The sequence below is a fragment of the Neophocaena asiaeorientalis genome, unplaced genomic scaffold (assembly GCF_003031525.2).
Source record: "Neophocaena asiaeorientalis asiaeorientalis breed wild unplaced genomic scaffold, Neophocaena_asiaeorientalis_V1.1 scaffold426, whole genome shotgun sequence".
Classification (NCBI taxonomy): Eukaryota; Metazoa; Chordata; class Mammalia; order Artiodactyla; family Phocoenidae; genus Neophocaena; species Neophocaena asiaeorientalis.
The window spans coordinates 392,345-412,314 of NW_020185323.1; the positions used below are offsets into that span (position 1 = coordinate 392,345).

Consider the following 19,970-nt stretch of genomic DNA (forward strand, 5'->3'; position numbering starts at 1 on the left):
TCGAGGTAACGTGGGGTCGGGGGTCAAACAGCGCGGCTGCAGGGTGGCAGCTGCTTGCCGGCCCCTCTTCTCGGCCCCTTCACCCTCGGACGCTCAGAGCCATGGCGCTGCCGCTGCTGCCGGGCCACAGCTTCAACCGCAACGTGAGTAGTGAGGGCGCCCGAGGTCAGAGGTCCCGGCAGGAGTCTGGGGTCCAGGTGTGGACACTCCCCCGGCCCCTACTGGAGGCCTCGTGACGCTGCTTCGCCTTCTGTGGACTGGGCGCAGCTTGGACCAAAATTTGTAGGCTGGTGGAACCCTTACTCTCTACCTCCCCTTCCCCCTCTCCCCAACTGCATCTGGATACTTTTCCTACGTTAGATACAGAAGTAGAGTCCTTATAGGTGTTAGGACCCTCGAAGGTAGCCGATGGTAGGTTGATGATGATAATCATCGTTGAGCGTTGAAGGTGTGCCAGGAGCTGTGCTTTAATCACCTTACACAGCATTAGATGTTCCCAACAGCCCTTTGAATTAGCTACTATTTTTAATTCCCATTTTGCAGTGGAGGAAACTGAGGCACAGAGTGATGAGTCAGTCACTCACTGGCCAGAGCTACTCAGTCTCAGTGGTGAAGCTGGGTTCCCTCCAGGCAACCAGTCTCCACAGCCCAGGAGCCTAATCGCAATCCTTAATACCCTTTGTGAAAGAGTTTGCTATTAGAGTGAAGAAACCTGGCACTCTCAAGGCTGGTAGGGGGCAGATAAGGGTTCCACCTGCCTATAAAGTTTGATCCTAAACTTTATAGTGAACGATCCAAAGTTGGAGGAGTTCTTTCTTCATTTAGAATTGGGAATGGTTCATTTCAAAACAAGATGAAAGTACCAAACGACACAACACAACAACATTAAAAACCCTGAGCGTGCAAGAACTTTTGCCAGTAAATAGCATCTTATTTAAACCACAGCAGAAAAATGATTCAGGTTTTTGTTTGCACTGGTCACTACTCTTTACTTGGGTTTTCCATTTGTGTCTGTAGGAAGTAGGTAAGTAATACACTGATGGGAGGGAACTTGCTGGAGCCACTCAAGGTATTTGTGTAAACCTCTGTTAAGTTTAGAAAGCAGGCAGCAGATTGAAGCATTTGACTTTATGGATCCTGAACAGTGTCTGCATCCAAGTTGTTGGCCCTAAAGTACCACTTATCTTTATAGCTTCAGGCCACTGCATTCTGACCCCCACAGGTTAGCTGGCCAGTTCAACTTGTTTCTTGAACACTGGTTTGTGCATTTCTTGGCTGATGTGTAGAGGCTGGCCTTCCAACCTAATGTTGCCCTTTGGTAAGATTAAGCTCACACAAATTAAGTAAGACCCTTGAAAGGCAGGGCATGAAAAAAGATTCCAGAAGTAAAGAAGCATGCTGTGTAAAAGTAATCAAAATTGAACGTAGAGCCCACAGCTTTGGGCCTAGCAACACTTCAGATCCACAGCTCTCACATGCAGTGATTAAGGGTGGGAAGGAAGAACAGTGGTTGAATGAGATATTTTAAAATCTGCAAGGCTGCACTGAGTGTACTTTTGCTTTTTTTTTAAAAAATTGTGAAGTATAACACATATACAGAAAAGTGCACAATGGATGATCACAGAATGAACATCAAAATAGAAAATATTACCAGGACTCCCAAAGCATCAACGTTGACTAGGGTTGCCGGATTTACCAAGTAAAAATACATGTCCCAAATATTGCATGGGACCTACATATATTAAAAGATTCTTTGTTGTTTATCTGAAATTCAAATTTAACTGAGCAGCTTGTATTTTACATGGCAACCCTACCTATGACCCTTTCTGGTCTTTACCCCTTCTCTATTCTCCAAAGGCAACTCCTCTCCTGGCTGCTACCACTATAGTTCGGTTTGGCTTGCTTTTGAAATTTCTATCAATGCAAATGTCCGGTTTTTATTCTTTTGTGACTGGCTTTTTTTTTTTTTTAAGCTCTACATTGTTTGTGGGATTTGTTCATGTGGCTGTCTTTAGAGATAGTTTGTATGTTTTCATTGCTCTAGAGTATTCCACTGTATGAGTATGACATCATTTATATACACATTTTACTCTTGATAGAGATTTGGTTTGTTTGGGGTTATTAAGAATACTTTGCTGTGACTATTCCTGTTCATGTCTCTCAGTACAATTGCCAGATCAAATGGTATTCTTTTTTTTTTTTTAGTAAAGTTCTTTTTTTAATATTTTTTTTAATTTTTAATTTTTCAAATGGCATTCTTATGTTCAGCTTTGGTGGATGCTGTCACAGCGCTTATACCAATTTAAATTCCCACCAGCATTTTATGTTCCTGTTGCTCCATAGCCTTTCTAACACTTGATATTGTTAGTCTCTTAAATTTTAGTTGTTTTGGTCAGTGGGCGTAGTGTGACTCTCGTTTTAATCCACGATTCTCTGATTCCTAATGAAATTGAGCACACTTCACACATTTATTGGTCATTTGGATATTCTCTTTTGTGTGGTGTCTATTTGTCGTTTGTCTAATCTCTGGTGGGTTGCCTGCCCTTTTCTTAGTGATTTGTAGGAGTTCTACATAGATTTTGGACATGACTCCTTTGTCAGATATTTGTGTTGTAAGTATCTTTTAGTCTGTGGTTGGCCTTTTTACTCTCTTAATGATGTTTTTGATGAAGACTTTTTCTTTTAAATTAGTGCTTTTGGTTTCCTATTTAAGAAATAGTTCCTTACACCAAGTTCATGATGATATTTTCCTGTGTCATCTGGAAATTTCGTTGTTTTTACCTTTCATGTTTAGATCTATAATCTAACTAGAATACATTTTCGTGTGTGTGTATGAAAAGAGGTAGAGGGGTCAGGTTGTATTTTTCCCCATGTGGATATTCAGTTAACCCAGAACCATTTGTTAAAGAACGCAATTCTGAGTAAATTTTGAAGAGCTTTACTGGCTTTATTCAGTGATTAATGAATCAGGCAGATGGAAAGGAGCTCTTAAGAGCTATACAAGGCAAGAGATTTTGTAGGGAAGTTGTACTAGGCAAAAAATCGGATTGGTTATTGTAAGGTTACTTTCCTTATAGGGAATGGCAGGGGTTTCTCAGGCAGATTACCTAACTAATGCTGATTAGGAGATTCATGGTTGATTGGTTTAAGATTCTATTTCTGGGAGAGCTGAAACTGTAACTAAGTTGAATTTCAGTTTGGTAACATGGGGCTTAGCATAAGCTACTCCATTTGGGTTCTGTTGTCCTTAATACATTTTTTAGAAATGGCCACCTTTTCTCCACTTCTCTGCAGAGCTACTTTTGTCATAAGTCAAGTATCCAAAATATGTGTGGGTCTGCTTCTAGACTTGTGAGTGTATTTAAAAAAATATTTATTTACTTCATGCCTCAGACCAATAGGAGGGTGTGTGTGTGTGAGAACTAGAGAATGACAGTATACTTATTAGATACCTTGGGCTGTCATTCAACAAATCAGTATTTATATACTGAGTATCCTAGTATGTGCCCAAAGCAGGTGGCTGCATTAAAAAAAATTGTTACACTAGCCTTGGGGCTAAAGGTGCTATGTGTTGACAAAAAATTGATATTTTTAAAACCTTGCACTTAGTTAAAAGATTGGATGTTCTCTGGCACAGAATGGTCAGAGTCAGTAAAGCCAAATCTGGCCTTTCTATCCCCGCCTCCCTCCTGCCTATTACAGAGCTTTGTCTGCTTAATTAAATTATTGAGAGAAAAACCTTGGCCTCCTGGAGATAGCATAATTACTGGCTGTTTGGGTTTAAAATTATAACACAAGCTAACTAACTTTTACGCTTTTTCTTAGAAATTAAAAAAAGAACTTGCTCCCCCCCTTAATTAGCTGCTGGTAGTCAGGAGCGATAGATTGGTTTCTGTCCACAGCTAGGTGATGTGCAACCTCTCCTTCTATATCTGAAATACAAGAAGTATTGTGCTTTCTAAAATATAAGCATTTGTATCACTGATGACGTTAAAATTATTCTGATGTGAATTAATTGCAAACCTTAGGGAAAGATCACAATTCCAGACCCGAAGTATCTTTTTTCCAAGAATTTACATGCTGGATTTGTATTGAGCTAAGAGAATCTCAGGCATATTGTCAAGAATGATAGGATATTAAAGTTAAAAGGGACACTTCCAGCCAAAGCTGAAAATCCTTTCTACAGCATTTTAGACAGATGGTTGTGTAGCTGATCCTGAATGTCTCTAATGAATAATGAGGAGCACACTTTCTGTTTTTTATGAAGCTACCTCGCCACCATCTTAGGAGGGTTTGTCGTAAGTAGTCCATCCTCTAATTTATAGTGAAGCAACTGTTTCCTTAAGAAGAAAAAGAAATTTTTTGAATTCACAACAGTAAAATAAAACATATTTAGAAACTGTCTCTCTTACAGAAATACCTTGAAATTTATTTTTATCTAGATTAATATAAGCCTATATATTAATGTAGGAAAAAAATCACTCTTTGGGGAATTTACCAGCAATTTAAATGATAAACAACTGAGAGAGAAAAACTATGAGTAATACATAGTACACATATTGATTTCATTGTGTGGTGTTAGCTAAGCCAATTTAAGTTTAGCTCAGTGACAAATATAATCGTAAAACAATCACTTTATTCACAAGGTAGAGGGTTTTCCAGCCTAAAATTCTGCCGGCAGATTCCTGACTATGTTCTTAGTGGTCAATTCCATGGCCTTAAAATAACCTGCATCAGGTCCAAAGCCCTTAACCTGAGACCCCAGGCTATTAGAGTTTGTCACTCATTTTGTGAGATCAATTTAATGAATCATGACCAGGATTTAGGAAAAAGAAAAGGGAAAAGAAAAAAATAAACAGAATACGGTAGAATAGAATAAAAGAATCAGTGTATTATGCTTGGGAAGAGTAAGTATTGTTTCATGAACTTTTGTTTCTGTCACGTGTGTACGTGAACTGGGTTGCGCTAAAATCTGTTTGTTATTGTGGCAGTCAGAGTTTGAAAAACACTCTCGTTAGAGCCATCTCCACCAATTCTTGCCTCTGATTTAAATTCTGATCTTCAACATCCTTCAAGGCCAAATCTAGTCTCTTACCCTTCAGGAAGTCTCAACTGATCCTAGTCAGCCTTTCTCAGTGTTTTTTTGTTTTTGTTTTTTATTAAGGTACAATTCACATAACATAAAGTCAACCATTAACCATTTCAAAGTGTACAATTCAGTGGCATTTAGTACATTCACAGTGTTTTGCAGCTGTCACCTCTATCTAACTAGTTCCAACATATTTTCATCATCCCACAATCTTTTTACCCCAGAGGAAACTTTGAAATGGTTTTCAAGTCTTGGGGAACTCCTGCATAAAGATGATTTCTATAGCCCATGGTACCTTAGCATGATCCATGAGTTGTAGATGTAGTGATCCAATAATAATTGTCTTTTTGAGTAAAGAGTAATCGTTTTCTGTGGATTTGTTGATTTCAGCAAATTAATTAACCTAGTCTGTGTGGTTTCCTTTTCTCACAAGGGATCTTAACTCTAACACCAGTGGGAGTGTACTAGGGGAAACGTCAAGGGTTTCTTTCTTGTTGTATTGTAAAATTTCCTACTTGATTTCTCCTCTTTTCTCCTTATTCAAGTAGGCCTAAAAATCCTCTCAGAGTTTCTACTGTAGAGGGTGCCGTAAGGTATGAAATGTGGTATAATGGTATGAGCAAGAGTAGTTTTCTCCCTTATTTAAAACAAAAAATGACTTTTAGCCAGGTTTTCTTGAGAAACAAACAGGTAGTTAAGCTTAGCTTTCCTTTGTTTCCTTTTCATACATTAAAAAAATTCATAAGGCAGCATCATACATTTCTGTTAAATAACTGTTTTAATCCAAGGTGGGATTTACTTTTTCAAAAAGTAGGTTCAGTTGATTTAATTTAAATTAAGGTTATAAATTCATTTTAATTAATGCTGTTTACAACATGAAAATATAGACAGTGTTAAATAAGCAAAGCTACTAAAATCATATTGACAAAGCAATATGAATAAAAATAGAGCCTAAGACACAATTTTATGTGAGACCTAAAAATTAAGGTTTTTTTACTGACTGGCATGATCAGGCTGAAATATAGGCAGTTATACAATCATTATAATCTTAATCTCCTTGTAGACCTATATACACAAGAATATGATTTTTTAAACTAAAAATAAAGAATAAAAATTAGCTCTTCAGTGTGAAACCGATGCTTGTATTTTGCCACATAGACACGTAATTCTGAGTCAAATTTGAGATAAGCACTCACAGATTTCATTTTCAACTGAAATGAGAAGATTTCTCACCTTTCTCTTGATACTTGTTAAACAAGGAAAGCTTTGCTTATATATGTGAGAAGTTGAAAACTGCAGCAAAATGCTCACTGCTTTCCTATGAATGGCAGGATCCTTGATTTTCATGTAAATTTGGAACTGGCCATAGGTGTATGTTTAATTTTATAAGAAATTGCTGAACAGTCTTCCAAAGTGGCTGTACCATTTTGCATTCTCACCAGCAACAAATGAGAGTTCCTGTACTTCCGGATTCTTGAGAGCATTTGGCATGGGCAGTGTTTTGGATTCTAGCCAATCTCATAGGTGTATAGTGGTAACTCATCCTGATTTAAACTTTTGTTTCCCTAATGGCTTAGGAATGATGTTGAACATCTTTTCATGTGCTTATTTGCCATCCGTATATCCTCTTTGGTGAAATGTCTGTTTGTGTCTTTTGCCCATCTTTAATTGAGTTGTTTCCTTACTGTTGAGTTTTGAGAGTTCTTTATATATTCCGGATACAAGTCCGTTGTTGGATATGTGGTTTACAAATATTTTCTCCCAGTCTGTGGCTTGAATTTTCATTCTCTTAAAACAAGGCTAGAAAATGTGTATACATTTTTAAAGATAAAATACCACATGAATCCACACTGATATTTGAAATGCTAAGTAAGGATTATAGGAATTTTATTTAACTTCTTTGATTCTTTACTTATCTTTTACTTACATTGAAAATCTTGATTCATAAGGACATTAACATAATTACTTGCTTTATCCTACCATAAATAAAAATATATATCCATATAATAGTTTTTGAGTAATAATAACGTTATTGTTAACAATTTGAGTTTTGAAAATAGGTTAAGATTTCTTTGTATTTCTTATTGTTTTTAGGATTTATCCCCCTAGGAATGTATGGTCAAATTATTGGGTTTTAATTTCATTTAAGTATGGTTAAGTCACCAACTCAATACCCAGTTAGGTTGATTGTTGCATTTTGCTTTTTTTTTAACTTAAAATTTTTTGTTTTATTATAATGTAAAAGTAAAACATTTCTGTGGTTTCAAAGTCAAATTTACAAAGTGAGGTGCATTCAGACAAGTCCTAGCTTTTCTCCCTGTCCCTTCAGTCTTGTTCCCTCCCTCACTCACTCTAGAAGTAACATTAAAAAAAAAAAACTATTTAGCTTGGGTTACCCTTCCTTTTTTGTTTTTGTTTTTTAAAATAGCAAATTCTTAACTATATTTACATGGCCTCTTATTAAATAAATGATAGCATACTCTACGTATTCTCTTGCACCTTCCATTTTTCGTTTTAACAGGTATATCTTGGAGATTTCTTAATAGTCGTATGCAGAGCTATACTCATTCCATTGGAATGTGTATTCCGTTTGTAGCTACATAGTACTCCATTGTGTGGACATACCATAGTTTGTTTAACTCATCCCCTCTTGATGTATAGTTGTATTATTTCCAGGCTTTTGCTATTATAAATAATGCTGAAATAAATAGCCAAAGTTGTGCTTCAGAAGAAACCATCAAAAAACTGAAAAGGCAACTACAGTTATTTTACAGGGCGAAAATAGTTGCAAAGCATATATATGATGACAGATTTATATCCAGTATATATAAAGAACTCTAAAAACTCAACAATAAAGAGATAAATAATCCAGTTAAAAATGGGCAAAAGATCTGAGTAGACATTACTCCAAAGACGCTCAAATATCCAATAAACACATGAAAGGATGCTCAATACCATTAGTCATTAGAGAGATGGAAATTAAAACCACAATGAGATATTACTTCACACTCACTAGAATGGCTATAACAAAACAGACAATACCAAGTGTTGCCAAGGATGTGTAGTAATTGAAACCCTCTTATGTTGCTGGTAGGAATGTATAATAGTGCTGCTGCTATGGAAAAGTCTGCAGTTCCACAAAAGTTTAAACATAGAGTTACTATATGATACAGCACTCCTAGGTATAGACCCAAGAGAAAAGAAAACATATGTCCACAAAAAATGTGTACATGAATGTTCATTACAGCATTATTCATAATAGCCAAAAAGTAGAAACAACCCAAATGTCCATCAGCTGGTGAACGGACAAACAAAATGTGGTATATCAATACAATGGAATATTATTTAGCCAGAACAAGGAATGAAATATTGATACATACCACAACATAGATGAACCTCAAAAACATTATACCACAAGTGATATGCAGAAGACTATATATTGTATGATCCCATTTATGTGAAATGTACAGAATAGGCAAATCTATAGTGACAGAAAGATTAATCGTTGCCTAGACCTGTGTGGGGGAAGGGAGGAAGTGGGGAGCGACTGCTAATGGGTATGGGGTTTCTTTTGGGGATGATGAAAGTGTTCTGAAATTAGATTATGGTGAAGATTGTGCAACTTTGTAATCATAGTAAACTCCTTTGTATTGTATATTTTAAATGATTGAAATTTATGATAGACACAGTTTGCTTCTACATCTTGACTATTGTAAATAATGCTGCTATGAACATTAGGGTGCATGTATCTTTTTGAATTAGTGTTTTCATTTTCTTTGGCTCTATACTCAGTTAAGGGACTAATATCCAAAATATATAAACAGCTCGTGTAACTCAATATCAAAAAAACAAATAACCCAATTTAAAAATGGGCAGAATAGACATTTTTCCAAAGAGGACATACAGATGGCCAACAGGCACATGAAAAATATGCTAAACATTGCTGATCATCAGAGAAATGCAAGTCAAAACTACAATGAAATATCACCTCACACCTCTTAGAATGCTATCATCAAATAGAACACAAGTAACAAATGTTGGCAAGGATATGGAGAAAAGGGAACCCTTTGTACACCCTTGGTGGGAATGTAAGCCACTATGGAAAACAGTACAGAGGTTCCTCAAAAAAACTAAAATTAGAACTACCGTATGATATACAAATTATACCTCAGTGAAACTGTTAAAAAAATAAATAGCCAAAGAAAGGAGTTGGTGGTGGGGAATTGCTGGACAAACAATAGGTGTTTACTGTGCCAGATCACAGGATGGTTTTGATTTAGTTTTCTGTTACTTGCTCCTGGTAACTATTGAAATGTCCTTGAAATCACATGATTTAAGACTGGGCCACTTCTTTTTTTTGGCAGTACGCGGGCCTCTCACTGTTGTGGCCTCTCCCGTTGAGGAGCACAGGCTCCGGACGCGCAGGCTCATCGGCCATGGCTCACGGTCCCAGCCGCTCTGCGGCATGTGGGATCTTCCCGGACCAGGGCACGAACCCGTGTCCCCTGCATCGGCAGGTGGACTCTGAACCACTGTGCCACTAGAGAAGCCCTGGGCCACTTCTTGAAGCTGCTATTCATAACTTTGGAAATGACATAAAACTCCTTTGCTGTTCCTAAATGTTAATTTGCATTTCAGAAATTAGAGTCACTTTGCCTATTCAGGGATCAAACACCTAACTTTGGTCATTTTTGTATTCTGTCCTGAACTTTATAGCTGTGTCACATAGGACACTCAGATTCTTTTTCTCTCTCCATTTTGCCATCTTCAGAATGTTGGCTTTACTTTCTTAGGCTTGTGACCTCATGGTTGCAAGATGGTTGCCTCAGTTCCGGACATCACAACTTCCTACAACAGTGTTCAAGACAAGCAGGAAGGAGGGGTGGGGGAAGGCTCTTATATCAGAAAACAAAATGTTTCTCAGTCCCCCATTAGGTTTCTACCCTACATCTTATTGGCTAAACTTGAGTCACATGGCTATCCTTTGCTACAAGGGACATTGGGAGCTTGATTTTTCACCATCTATTTTTGGAGCTGGGGAAGAGAAAAGGGAGCAATTAATGGCTGCTGGGAGCCAGGAAACTTTATTTGCCACACCAGCCACAGACTCAAACCTGTGAGTCTAGATGCTTTCCTCAGCCTTAGCATCCCTTTCTTTAAAACTTTTTAGTGTTTTTTTTTTTTGTCCCACATTTGCCAGAAGGTGGAGATTTTTTTAAAAATTTACTTTATTTATTTATTTTTTACATCTTTATTGGAGTATAATTGCTTTACAATGGAGACTCCCTCCCACTGGTACAGGTCCCGTCCCTATTCTTTTGTCTCTGTTTACTCTTTTTTCTTTTGCCCTACCCAGGTATGTGGGGAGAGTCTTGCCGTTTGGGAGGTCTGAGGTTTTCTACCGGCGTTCAGTAGGTGTTCTGTAGGAGCTGTTGCACGTGTAGATGTATTTCTGGTGTATCTGTGGGGAGGAAGGTGATCTCCGCGTCTTACTCTTCCACCATCTTGGAAATTCTCCTGTGTATTTTAATTATACAAGTAAAACGAGTATATTATCATTGTAAAAATTCAAACAGTACCATTCTTTCTTAACAATCTTCTTTTTCATAATGGAAAGTAAACCTAACACTCCAGTTAAACCACAAGCTCACTGTCTGTCCTTTGAATATATTTTGGACTTTTCCACTCAACTATTTGTTTACTTGCCCCCTTCCCCAACAGCATTCTCATACCTCTTTCTCTTCCCATCCAGATCCTAGTCTTCCCTTGAAACCTGGCTCTAATTCCCCCTCCTCATTAAAGCCTTCCCTGATCATCTCAGCAGGAGCCATCTCTCTGGCTCCATAACCCTGAACACTCATATTGTCCAGACCACTCATTTACTGGCTTATTGGCTGTGTTGTGTTTTTCATTCTTTATGTGTGGTTGTAACATTCCTCAGCTGACTGGGAAACTAGGATTGATGCCCTTTGGGTTGCCCTTCCTTACCCAGGGCAGGCCGTGAATAGGTGCCTGTCGATTGCCCCTGTCTACCTGTAGCAGCCATGCCTAGAAACAAGCGATGATAGACACAGTTTGGGAGAATCATCTTTGGAATGCTACCCACTAGTGTTTTCCACTGCCCCTGCGGGAAAAAATATTTATTTTAGCAAGAGTGAATATAAAGGAGGAAGAAAGGCATTTGCTTTTGTGACTTAAATCGGCGATAAGCCTCTCAGGATACGTGGTTTATACAAAGCAGCCAGGACAGCCTGAAGATGTCACCATGCAAGTTGTGACTCAAAGCCTCTCTGTGGCCTGTTGTGCCATGCAGTGGGAAGCTTCTCTTTTCCTTGTTGGCATCCAGTTTGGCTTTTTCTGGAGGCAGCAGATTTTTCTCTGTGCATTCATCAGGCAGGACCCTTTAGCAGACCAGTCTCCCAAGAACAGGATTCCAGATACGCACTAGTGCAAATGTAAAGGGACTTCTTGGGTCATTTCCTGAGTTTATCCTGTTCCTACAGTTGTAGAAAGGGTAGAGCCAGCTTTGTGTGTGTGTGTGTGTGGGGGGGGTTCCGCAAAGCAAAAAGAAGGGAGAGGTAGGCATTTTCACTCCCTCCTTAACCAGGCCCCAGGATGCCGGAATTTGACCTGGGAACTCCACTGTGACAAAGTGACAAGCTTGGCCAGTTGAAGGCCAAATTCTTTGCTTTCCTAACTATGTATTTGGCATTCCAAAGAAGAGAATGGTAACAAACTGCTAGAGTTTGGGGGGAGACCAGGAAAGTTCACATGGCTTAATGGTTAACTTAGACCACCTTTTCTTCTTCACTTGTGTTTGATAATTGAAACAGATGTTTGTTTTGTCATTTATAGGACTATCTTCCATCTCATTTCTGTGAGACTTCAGTCATTCATTGCTCATCTGTATTCATGTTCATACTTAATACCTTATAAAAGGCACCTGAGTAGAACCTCTCCTAGTTACTGAGGAAAGTAAACCCTCTCTTTCCTTTTATTGTTAATTGAAATCTTTATGGAGATACTTGTACATTTACATGCAGCTATAAGAAATAATACAGAGAGAGATCCTGTGTACCCTTTACCCACCTTCCCATTGGTAACATTGCAAAACTATAGTATAATAGTGCAACCAGGATATTAACATTAATGTAACATACTGATCAGATTTTCCCAGTTTTACTTGTACTCATTTGCGTGTGTGCATTTCGTCTATACAGTTCATTACATGTGTAGGTTACTGTGACCACCATAACAGTAAAGATATGGAACAGTCCCATTATCACAAGGATCCCTCCTGTTGCCCTTTTATAACCACACTTACCTCCTTCCCATCAACCTCTGCACCTCCCCCCACCCCATCTTGCCGTTCCTCACCACATCCTAATTCCTGTTCTCTATATCTAAAATTTTATTACTTTGAAAATATTATATAAATGGAATCATAAAGTATGTACCTCTTGGGATTTTTTTTTCACTTGGCGTAATTCTCTGGAGATTTATCCAGGTAGTTGTGTTTATCAGTTGTTCATTTTATCACTGAGTAGTATTCTGTGTATGTACCACAGTTTCTTTAACCATTTACCTGTTGAAGGATATCTGGGATATTTCCAGCGTTTGGTTGTTAAGAATAAAGCTGCTAACAAAAATTCATGTACAGGTTTTGGTGTGGACATGTGTTTTCATTTTCTGGGATAGATGCCCAAGAGTGCAATTGCTGGATCTTAAGATAATTGCATGTTTAGTTTTATAAAAAAAACTACCAAACTGTTTTTTTGTAAACATCTTTATTGGAGTATAATTGCTTTACAATGGTGTGTTAGTTTCTGCTTTACAACAAAATGAATCAGTTATACATATACATATGTTCCCGTATCTCTTGCCTCTTGCGTCTCCCTCCTCCCACCCTCCCTATCCCACCCCTCCAGGTGATCACAAAGCACCGAGCTGATCTCCCTGTGCTATGCGGCTGCTTCCCACTAGCTATCTACCTTACGTTTGGTAGTGTATATATGTCCATGCCTCTCTCTCACTTTGTCACTGCTTACCCTACCCCTCCCCATATCCTCAAACAACGATGATATAGTAAAATAAAATAAAGTTATTAAAATAAAAAGTAATTTTTAAGAAAAAAAGACGGATAAAACCCTCGGACAAATGGTTGAAGCAAAGCTATACAGACAAAATCTCACACAGAAGCATACACATACACCCTCACAAAAAGAGGAAAAGGGGAAAAAATCATAAATCTTGCTCTCAAAGTCCACCTCCTCAATTTGGGATGATTCATTGTCTATTCATGTAATCCACATCATAAATCTTGCTCTCAAAGTCCACCTCCTTAATTTGGGATGATTGGTTGTCTATTCAGGTATTCCACAGATGCAGGGTACATCAAGTTGATTGTGGAGCTTTAATTCACTGCTTCGGAGGCTGCTGGGAGAGATTTCCCTTTCTGTCCTTTGTTCTCACAGCTCCCGGGGTTCAGCTTGGGATTTGGCCCCGCCTCTGCGTGTAGGTAGCCGAAGGGTGTCTGTTTTTCGCTCAGACAGGACAGGGTTAAAGGAGCCGCTGGTTCAGGGGCTCTGGCTCACTCAGGCCGGGGGAGGGAGGGGCACGGAGTGCGGGGCGGGCCTGCGGCGGCAGAGGCCGGCATGACGTTGCACCAGCGTGAGGCGCGCTGTGCGCTCTCCCGGGGGAGTTGTCCCTGGATCCCGGGACCTTGGCAGTGGCGGGCTGCACAGGCTTCCCGGAAGGGGGGTGTGGATAGTGACCTGTGCTGGCTGACAGGCTTCTTGGTGGCGGCAGCAGCAGCCTTAGCGCCTCATGCCTGTCTCTGGGGTCCGCGCTTTTAGCCGCGGCTCGCGCCCGTCTCTGGAGCTCCTTTAACCAGTGCTCTGAATCCCCTCCAGGTACGTGGGAGGTTTCTTGTCTTTTGGGAGGTCTGAGTTCTTATGCTGGCGTTCAATAGGTGTTCTGTAGTTGTTCCACGTGTAGATGTATTTCTGGTGTATCTGTGGGGAGGAGGGTGATCTCCGCATCTTACTCTTCCGCCATCTTCTCGGAAGCCTCCACTTATGCTGTCCGATATTACCCCAGGCTAATGAGCAGGTTCTCTGCACTCTCGTTGCTCTTCAGAGATTTTAGGGGAAACAGCTATCCTCTGACCTCCGGCGTGAGTCCCTGGGAAAGAAATGGGAATTAGAATGTCATCAGACTTTTCAACACCAGGGAAAGCTTGAAGATAATAGAAGAATGTCCATAAAATTCTGGGTGAAAATAATTTTCAACTTCCCAAACTCTTTTTGAGAGCAAATGTACCATTTTACAGCCCCAGCAACAGTGTATGAGTGATCTAGTTTCTCTGCATCCTAGTCAACATTTAGTGTTGTCACTATTTTTCCTTTTAGCTGTCTGATAGGTGTGTAATGATATCTTATTGTGGGTTTAGTTGTTACCTCTGTGATGGCCAAAGAGTTGAGTATCTTTTCATGTGCTTATTTGCCATCTGTATATCCACCTTAGTGAAATGTCTTTTTATGGCTTTTGCCTGTTTCTAATTGGGTTGTTTTTTTAACTGTTGAGTTTTGAGAATTCTTTATACATTCTAGATACTAGCCCTTTGTCTAAGATGTTGTTTGCACATATTTTCTTCCAATCTGTAGCTTTTCATTTTGTCCTGTTAACTGTCTTTTGCAGAACAAAAAAATTTCAAATTTTGATGAGCTCCAACTTATCAATCTTTTTCCTTTTATGGATCATGCTTTGATACTAAGTCTCTGCTCAGCCCTAGATCCTGAAGAATTTTTCCTGTCTTTTTTCCTAAAGTTTTGTAGTTTTACACTTTCTGTTCAAGTCTGTGATCTGTTTTGAGTTAATTTTTGTATAAAGTATGAGCTTTAGGTCAGGGTTCATTTGATTTTGCCTATGGATATTCAGTTACTCCAGCACCATTTGTTGAAAAGAGTATCTTTCCTCCACTGGATTGCTTTTACACCTTCGGAAAAAATCATTTGAGCATATTTGTGTGGGTTTCTTTCCGTGTTCTCTATTCTGTTCCATTGGTCTATGTCTATCCCTCTGCCAATGCCACACTGTTTTTATTACTGTAGTAATAAAGTAAACCTTAATATCAGGTATAGTGATTTTTCCCACTTTATTTTTCTTTGTCAAGATTCTTCTTTGTCTAGGGCCTGCACGTTTGCATATGAATTTTAGAATAAGTTCATCTAAGTCTACAAATAACTTCGCTGGAATTTTGATAGGAGTTGTATTAAACCTTAGATCCATTAGTGGAGCATTGGCATCTTTACTATGTCGAGTCTTCCAATTCATGAACATGATATGTCTCTCCATTTCTTTAGGTCATCTTTGATTTTTTTCATCAGCATTTTGTAATTTTCAGCTCACAGATCCTGTACATGCTTTGTGTTTTGTTTTCTTTGGAGTGATTGTAAATGAGATTATGTTTTAAATTTCAGTTTCCTGTGTTCATTGTTAGTATATAGAAGTGTGATTGATTTTTTATGTTGATCTTGTATCCTGTGGCCCTGATGAACTCAATATTAGTTTTAAGAATTTTGGGGGTAATTCTGTGGGATTTTTAAAATATAGACAATCTTGTCACCTACAAATAGAGACAGTTATATTTCTTCCATTCCAATCTGTATCCCTTTTACTTGTTTTTCTTGCCTTATTGCAGTGGGTAGAACTTCTCGTAATATGTTGAATAAGAGTATTGAAAGCAGACATTTTTGCCTTGTTCCTGATCTTAGGGGAAGTACATTTAGTCTTTTCTATTAAGTATGATGTGAGCTGTAGGTTTCTTGTAGATGCTTATTATCAAGTAATTCCCCTCTGTTCCTAACTTGCTGAGAGTTTTTTAAAAAATCTTGAATGGGTGTTGGATTTTGTCAAATGTGTTTACCTGTATCAATTGATATGGTCATTTAAATTTTCTTCTTTACTTGTTGATATGGTGGATTACATTGATTACTTTTTGAATGTTGATCCAGCCTTGCATAATAAATCCCCCTTGGTCATAGTATATAATTCTTTGTACACATAGCTGGACTTAAATTGCTAGTTTTTTGGTGGAGGATTTTTGCATCTATGTTCATGAGAGATACTGGTCTGTAGTTTTCTTTGATTGAACTGTGTTATCTAGTTTTGGTACCAAGATAATACTGACTTAATGAAATGAAGTGGGAAGAGTTCTTTCCTGTTTTATTTTCTGGAAGAGATTGCATAAAATTGGTGTTAATTCTTGTTTAAATATTTGGTGAAATTCTCCAGTAAAGCCAGCTGGGCATAGGAGTTTCTTTTTGGATTTTAGTTAAAAATCCAGGCTCTTTAAAAGTTATAGGACTATTTAGATTATTTCATCTTGATTGAGTTTTGTTAGTTTGTGGTTTTGAGAAATTTATCAATTTTTTTCTAAGTGTTTGAATATACATATGTAACATTGGTCAAAATGTTCCCTCATTATCTTTTTAATGGCTCTAGGATCTGTGAGGATAACCCCTGTTTCATTTCTGGTATTGGTGATTTGTATCTTATCTCTTTAAAAATTTTTTTCAGTCTTGCTAGAGATTTGTCAATTTTATTGATATATTTTTTGAAGAACAAGGTTTGTATTTGATTGATTTTCTCTGTTGTTTTCATCAATTTCATTGATTTCTGCTCTAATTTTTGTTACTTCCTTATTTATGCTTGCTTTTAGGGTATTTTACTCATCTTTTTCTAATTTCTTGAAGTAGGAACTTAGGCTATTGAGTTGAGATCTTTCCTCATTTCTAATATAATTATTTAGTGTTATAAATTTCCCTCTCAACACTGCTTTAGCTGCATTGCACATATTTTGGTATGTTGTATTTTCATTCTTTCAGTTATATCTGTTTTTAAAAGTTCCTTCTGCAATTTCCTCTTTGACCCATAGACTATTTAGAAGTGTGTTGTTTAATTTCCAAGCATTTGGAGATTTTCCTGCTATCTTTCGTTATTGATTTCTAGTTTCATTCCATTATCAAAAGAATATAATCTATATGATTTTCATTCTTTTAAATTTGTTGACATTTCTTTTATGGCCCTGAATATGGTCTGTCTTGGTGAATGTTTCATGCACACTAGAAAAGAGTTTGTATTCTGCCGTTGTTGGGTGGAGTGTTGTATATATATTAATTAGGTTCTGTTGGTTGCTGAGAGGATTGTAGAAGTCCCCAACTATAATTGTGGGTTTGTCTATTTCTCCTTTTAGCTCTGTTGGTTTTGCTTCATATATTTTGAGGTTCTGTTGTTTTGGTTTTGCTTCATATATTTTGAGGTTCTGTTGTTTTGTGCATACACATTTTTTTAAAATGAATTTAATTATTTATTTATTTTTGGCTGCATTGGGTCTTCATTGCTGCATGTGGGCTTTCTCTAGTTGCAGTGAGCAGGGGCTACTCTTCGTTGTGGTGCGCAGGCTTCTTATTGCAGTGGCTTCTCTTGTTGCAGAGCACGGGCTCTAGGCACACGGGCTTCAGTAGTTGTGGCGTGTGGGCTCAGTAGTTGTGGTGCATGGGCTTAGTTGCTCCACAGCATGTGGAATCTTCCCGGACCAGGGCTTGAACCCGTGTCTTCTGCATTGGCAGGTGGGTTCTTAACCAGTGGGCCACCAGGGAAGTCCTGTGCATACACATTTAAGTTTGTTGTGTCTTCCTGGTGGATTGATTCTTTTATCATTATGTAATGTCCCTCTTTTCTCTAGTAATTTTCTTTGCTCTGAAGTCTAGGTTATCAGATACTGATATAGCCATTCTTGCTTTTTTAAAATTAGTGTTTCCCTGGTGTATTTTTTTCCATCCTTTTACTTCCAACTGACCTATATATTGAATTTGAAATGAGTTTCCTGTGTACAGCATGTAGTTTGTCATGCTTTTAAAATCTACTCTGCAAATCTCTATCTTTTGATTAATGTATTTATATCATTTACATTTAAGGTGATTGATTTGTTAATGCTTATGTCAGGTATATTTTTATCTGTTTTCTGTTTCTTTGTTTCTCTTTTTTTACCTTCCTGTGGGTTACTGGGACTTTTTTTAGGATTCTATTTTGATTTATTTATAGTGTTTTTGAGTATATCTCTTAGTATAATTTTCATAGTGGTTGTTCTGGATATTGCAGTATATATGTGCAACTTCTATAGACTTTGGTCTATTGCTATCAGTGTTTTACCACTTCAAATGAAGTATGGAAACCTCACTTTCATTTAGGTACCTTTAATGTTTCCCACTTTTAAATATCATTGTCATGAGTATCAGATTATATTATAATTTTTGTTTTAATCCTTGATCTTGTGGCATCACGGACTGTTGATGCAGATGTTCAGATTCCAGTCCTAAAACACACCCAGCACAATTACACAGTCACCACCCCCTCCTACCATTGGGCTTCCATCATCCACTTACCTCACAGCTATGGGAAAAGGCTGCCTCTGTCCCTGAAAGTCTTTAGCAATTCATGAAGTATAGTTGGAAGCTGTGCTGCCCTTCTATCTCACCCCTCCACTCTGACCCAAGATGTTTTAATCCATAGGTCTTACCCTGAGTGGCCCATGGTTCCTAAAGCCCACAGATTCTTTGCTGGGGGAGAGGGAGGTCAGATGTGCCTGTTGTACTGTGTTGCAGGTGCTTTGTTTCTTGGTGCCACTTCCTTTGACCATCAACTTGCATCAGACGCTAGTATAGCCAGTATGTTATTACAGGAGTGCTGAACTTGGGTGTTACAAGGAGCTTACTTCAGCCTACATACTCCCAATGCGCGTGTGTGCGCACACACGCACACACACACACACACACACACTCATGAACCTCCATTCCATGAACCACTCTCTGGTTTTACCTTGACGTAGACTTTCCTCCATAATATTCATAAGGCAGGTATTGGGACAGATCATGAACTTGTGGTTTCGTACTGCTCATGTATATACAACTCACAGCTGCCCTTAGCTTTTCTATTCTTCTAGTCTTATCAGTAGAATCAGTTGTCCCTCTCCATAAATTCTAGAATTAATCTCAAACATATCCCTTAAGTCAGTGAAGGTAATAAACTTTACTAATATTTGTTGTGCTCAAAGTTTGAGAAGATATATATTTTTCTCAATGTATAAAGAAAATTACACTTTAGATAGGTCACTTAATAATCTTATTCTGTTTTTTAAAAAAGGCATTAAAGGGCTTCCCTGGTGGCACAGTGGTTGAGAGTCCGCCTGCCACTTTTAAAGACTAAATGCATTAATTTGTAACGCTTTCTACTGCAAGTAATGGAATACCTGACCAATAGAGGCTTAAACAAGCAGGGATTTATTTTTTTTAACCAAGCAGGAAGTCTGGAGGTAGGTGGCTGCTGGCATACATTTAAAGGCTCAACTTTGAGCCAGCATCTCTGCCATCCTCCTCACCTTCCTGCCATGATCCCAGGGTGGCCGCTGCAGCTCCAGGCATTATGTATACATCTCAAGGCAAGAAAAGGTGAGCTAGGGGCAGCATCACCTGCATTTGTCCCGTGGCTCAGGAGGACAAAAGCCTTTTCTAGAATCCCAGAACAGAATTCTGAAAAGGAGGCTGAGGAAACAAGTGGAGTATTTAGCCTTTTCTAGCTTCTAAATGTAGACCAGCAAGAGAGAAGGAATTTGGAAATGGATGTACTAATCAGCTACAATGAGCCAGTGATGTTAACTGACTTTGGGGGAAGTCTTTAGAATTCTTTTGATTGGTACTTTGAGTTGAATTATTTAGAGGAAAAAAACAGGACAGTGTTTTCTGAGGAAGGGGCTGCACATCTTTCTAGATCTTATCGATTTAATTTTAACTCTACTGATTTTTTTTTTTTTTTTTTTTTT

At 38.3% G+C, this 19,970-nt stretch overlaps 1 protein-coding gene across 1 annotated transcript in view; it reads left to right on the plus strand.

Annotated features, from left to right (window-relative positions):
- Nucleotides 1-32: 32 nt before the first annotated feature.
- The window catches only part of EFHC2 (EF-hand domain containing 2), a 185,144-nt gene continuing 165,206 nt past the window's right edge, over nt 33-19,970 (plus strand). Inside the window, 1 exon segment of the mRNA XM_024734192.1 lies at nt 33-143. Within this exon segment, the coding sequence (XP_024589960.1) occupies nt 102-143 (42 nt within the window). The 5' untranslated portion in view covers nt 33-101.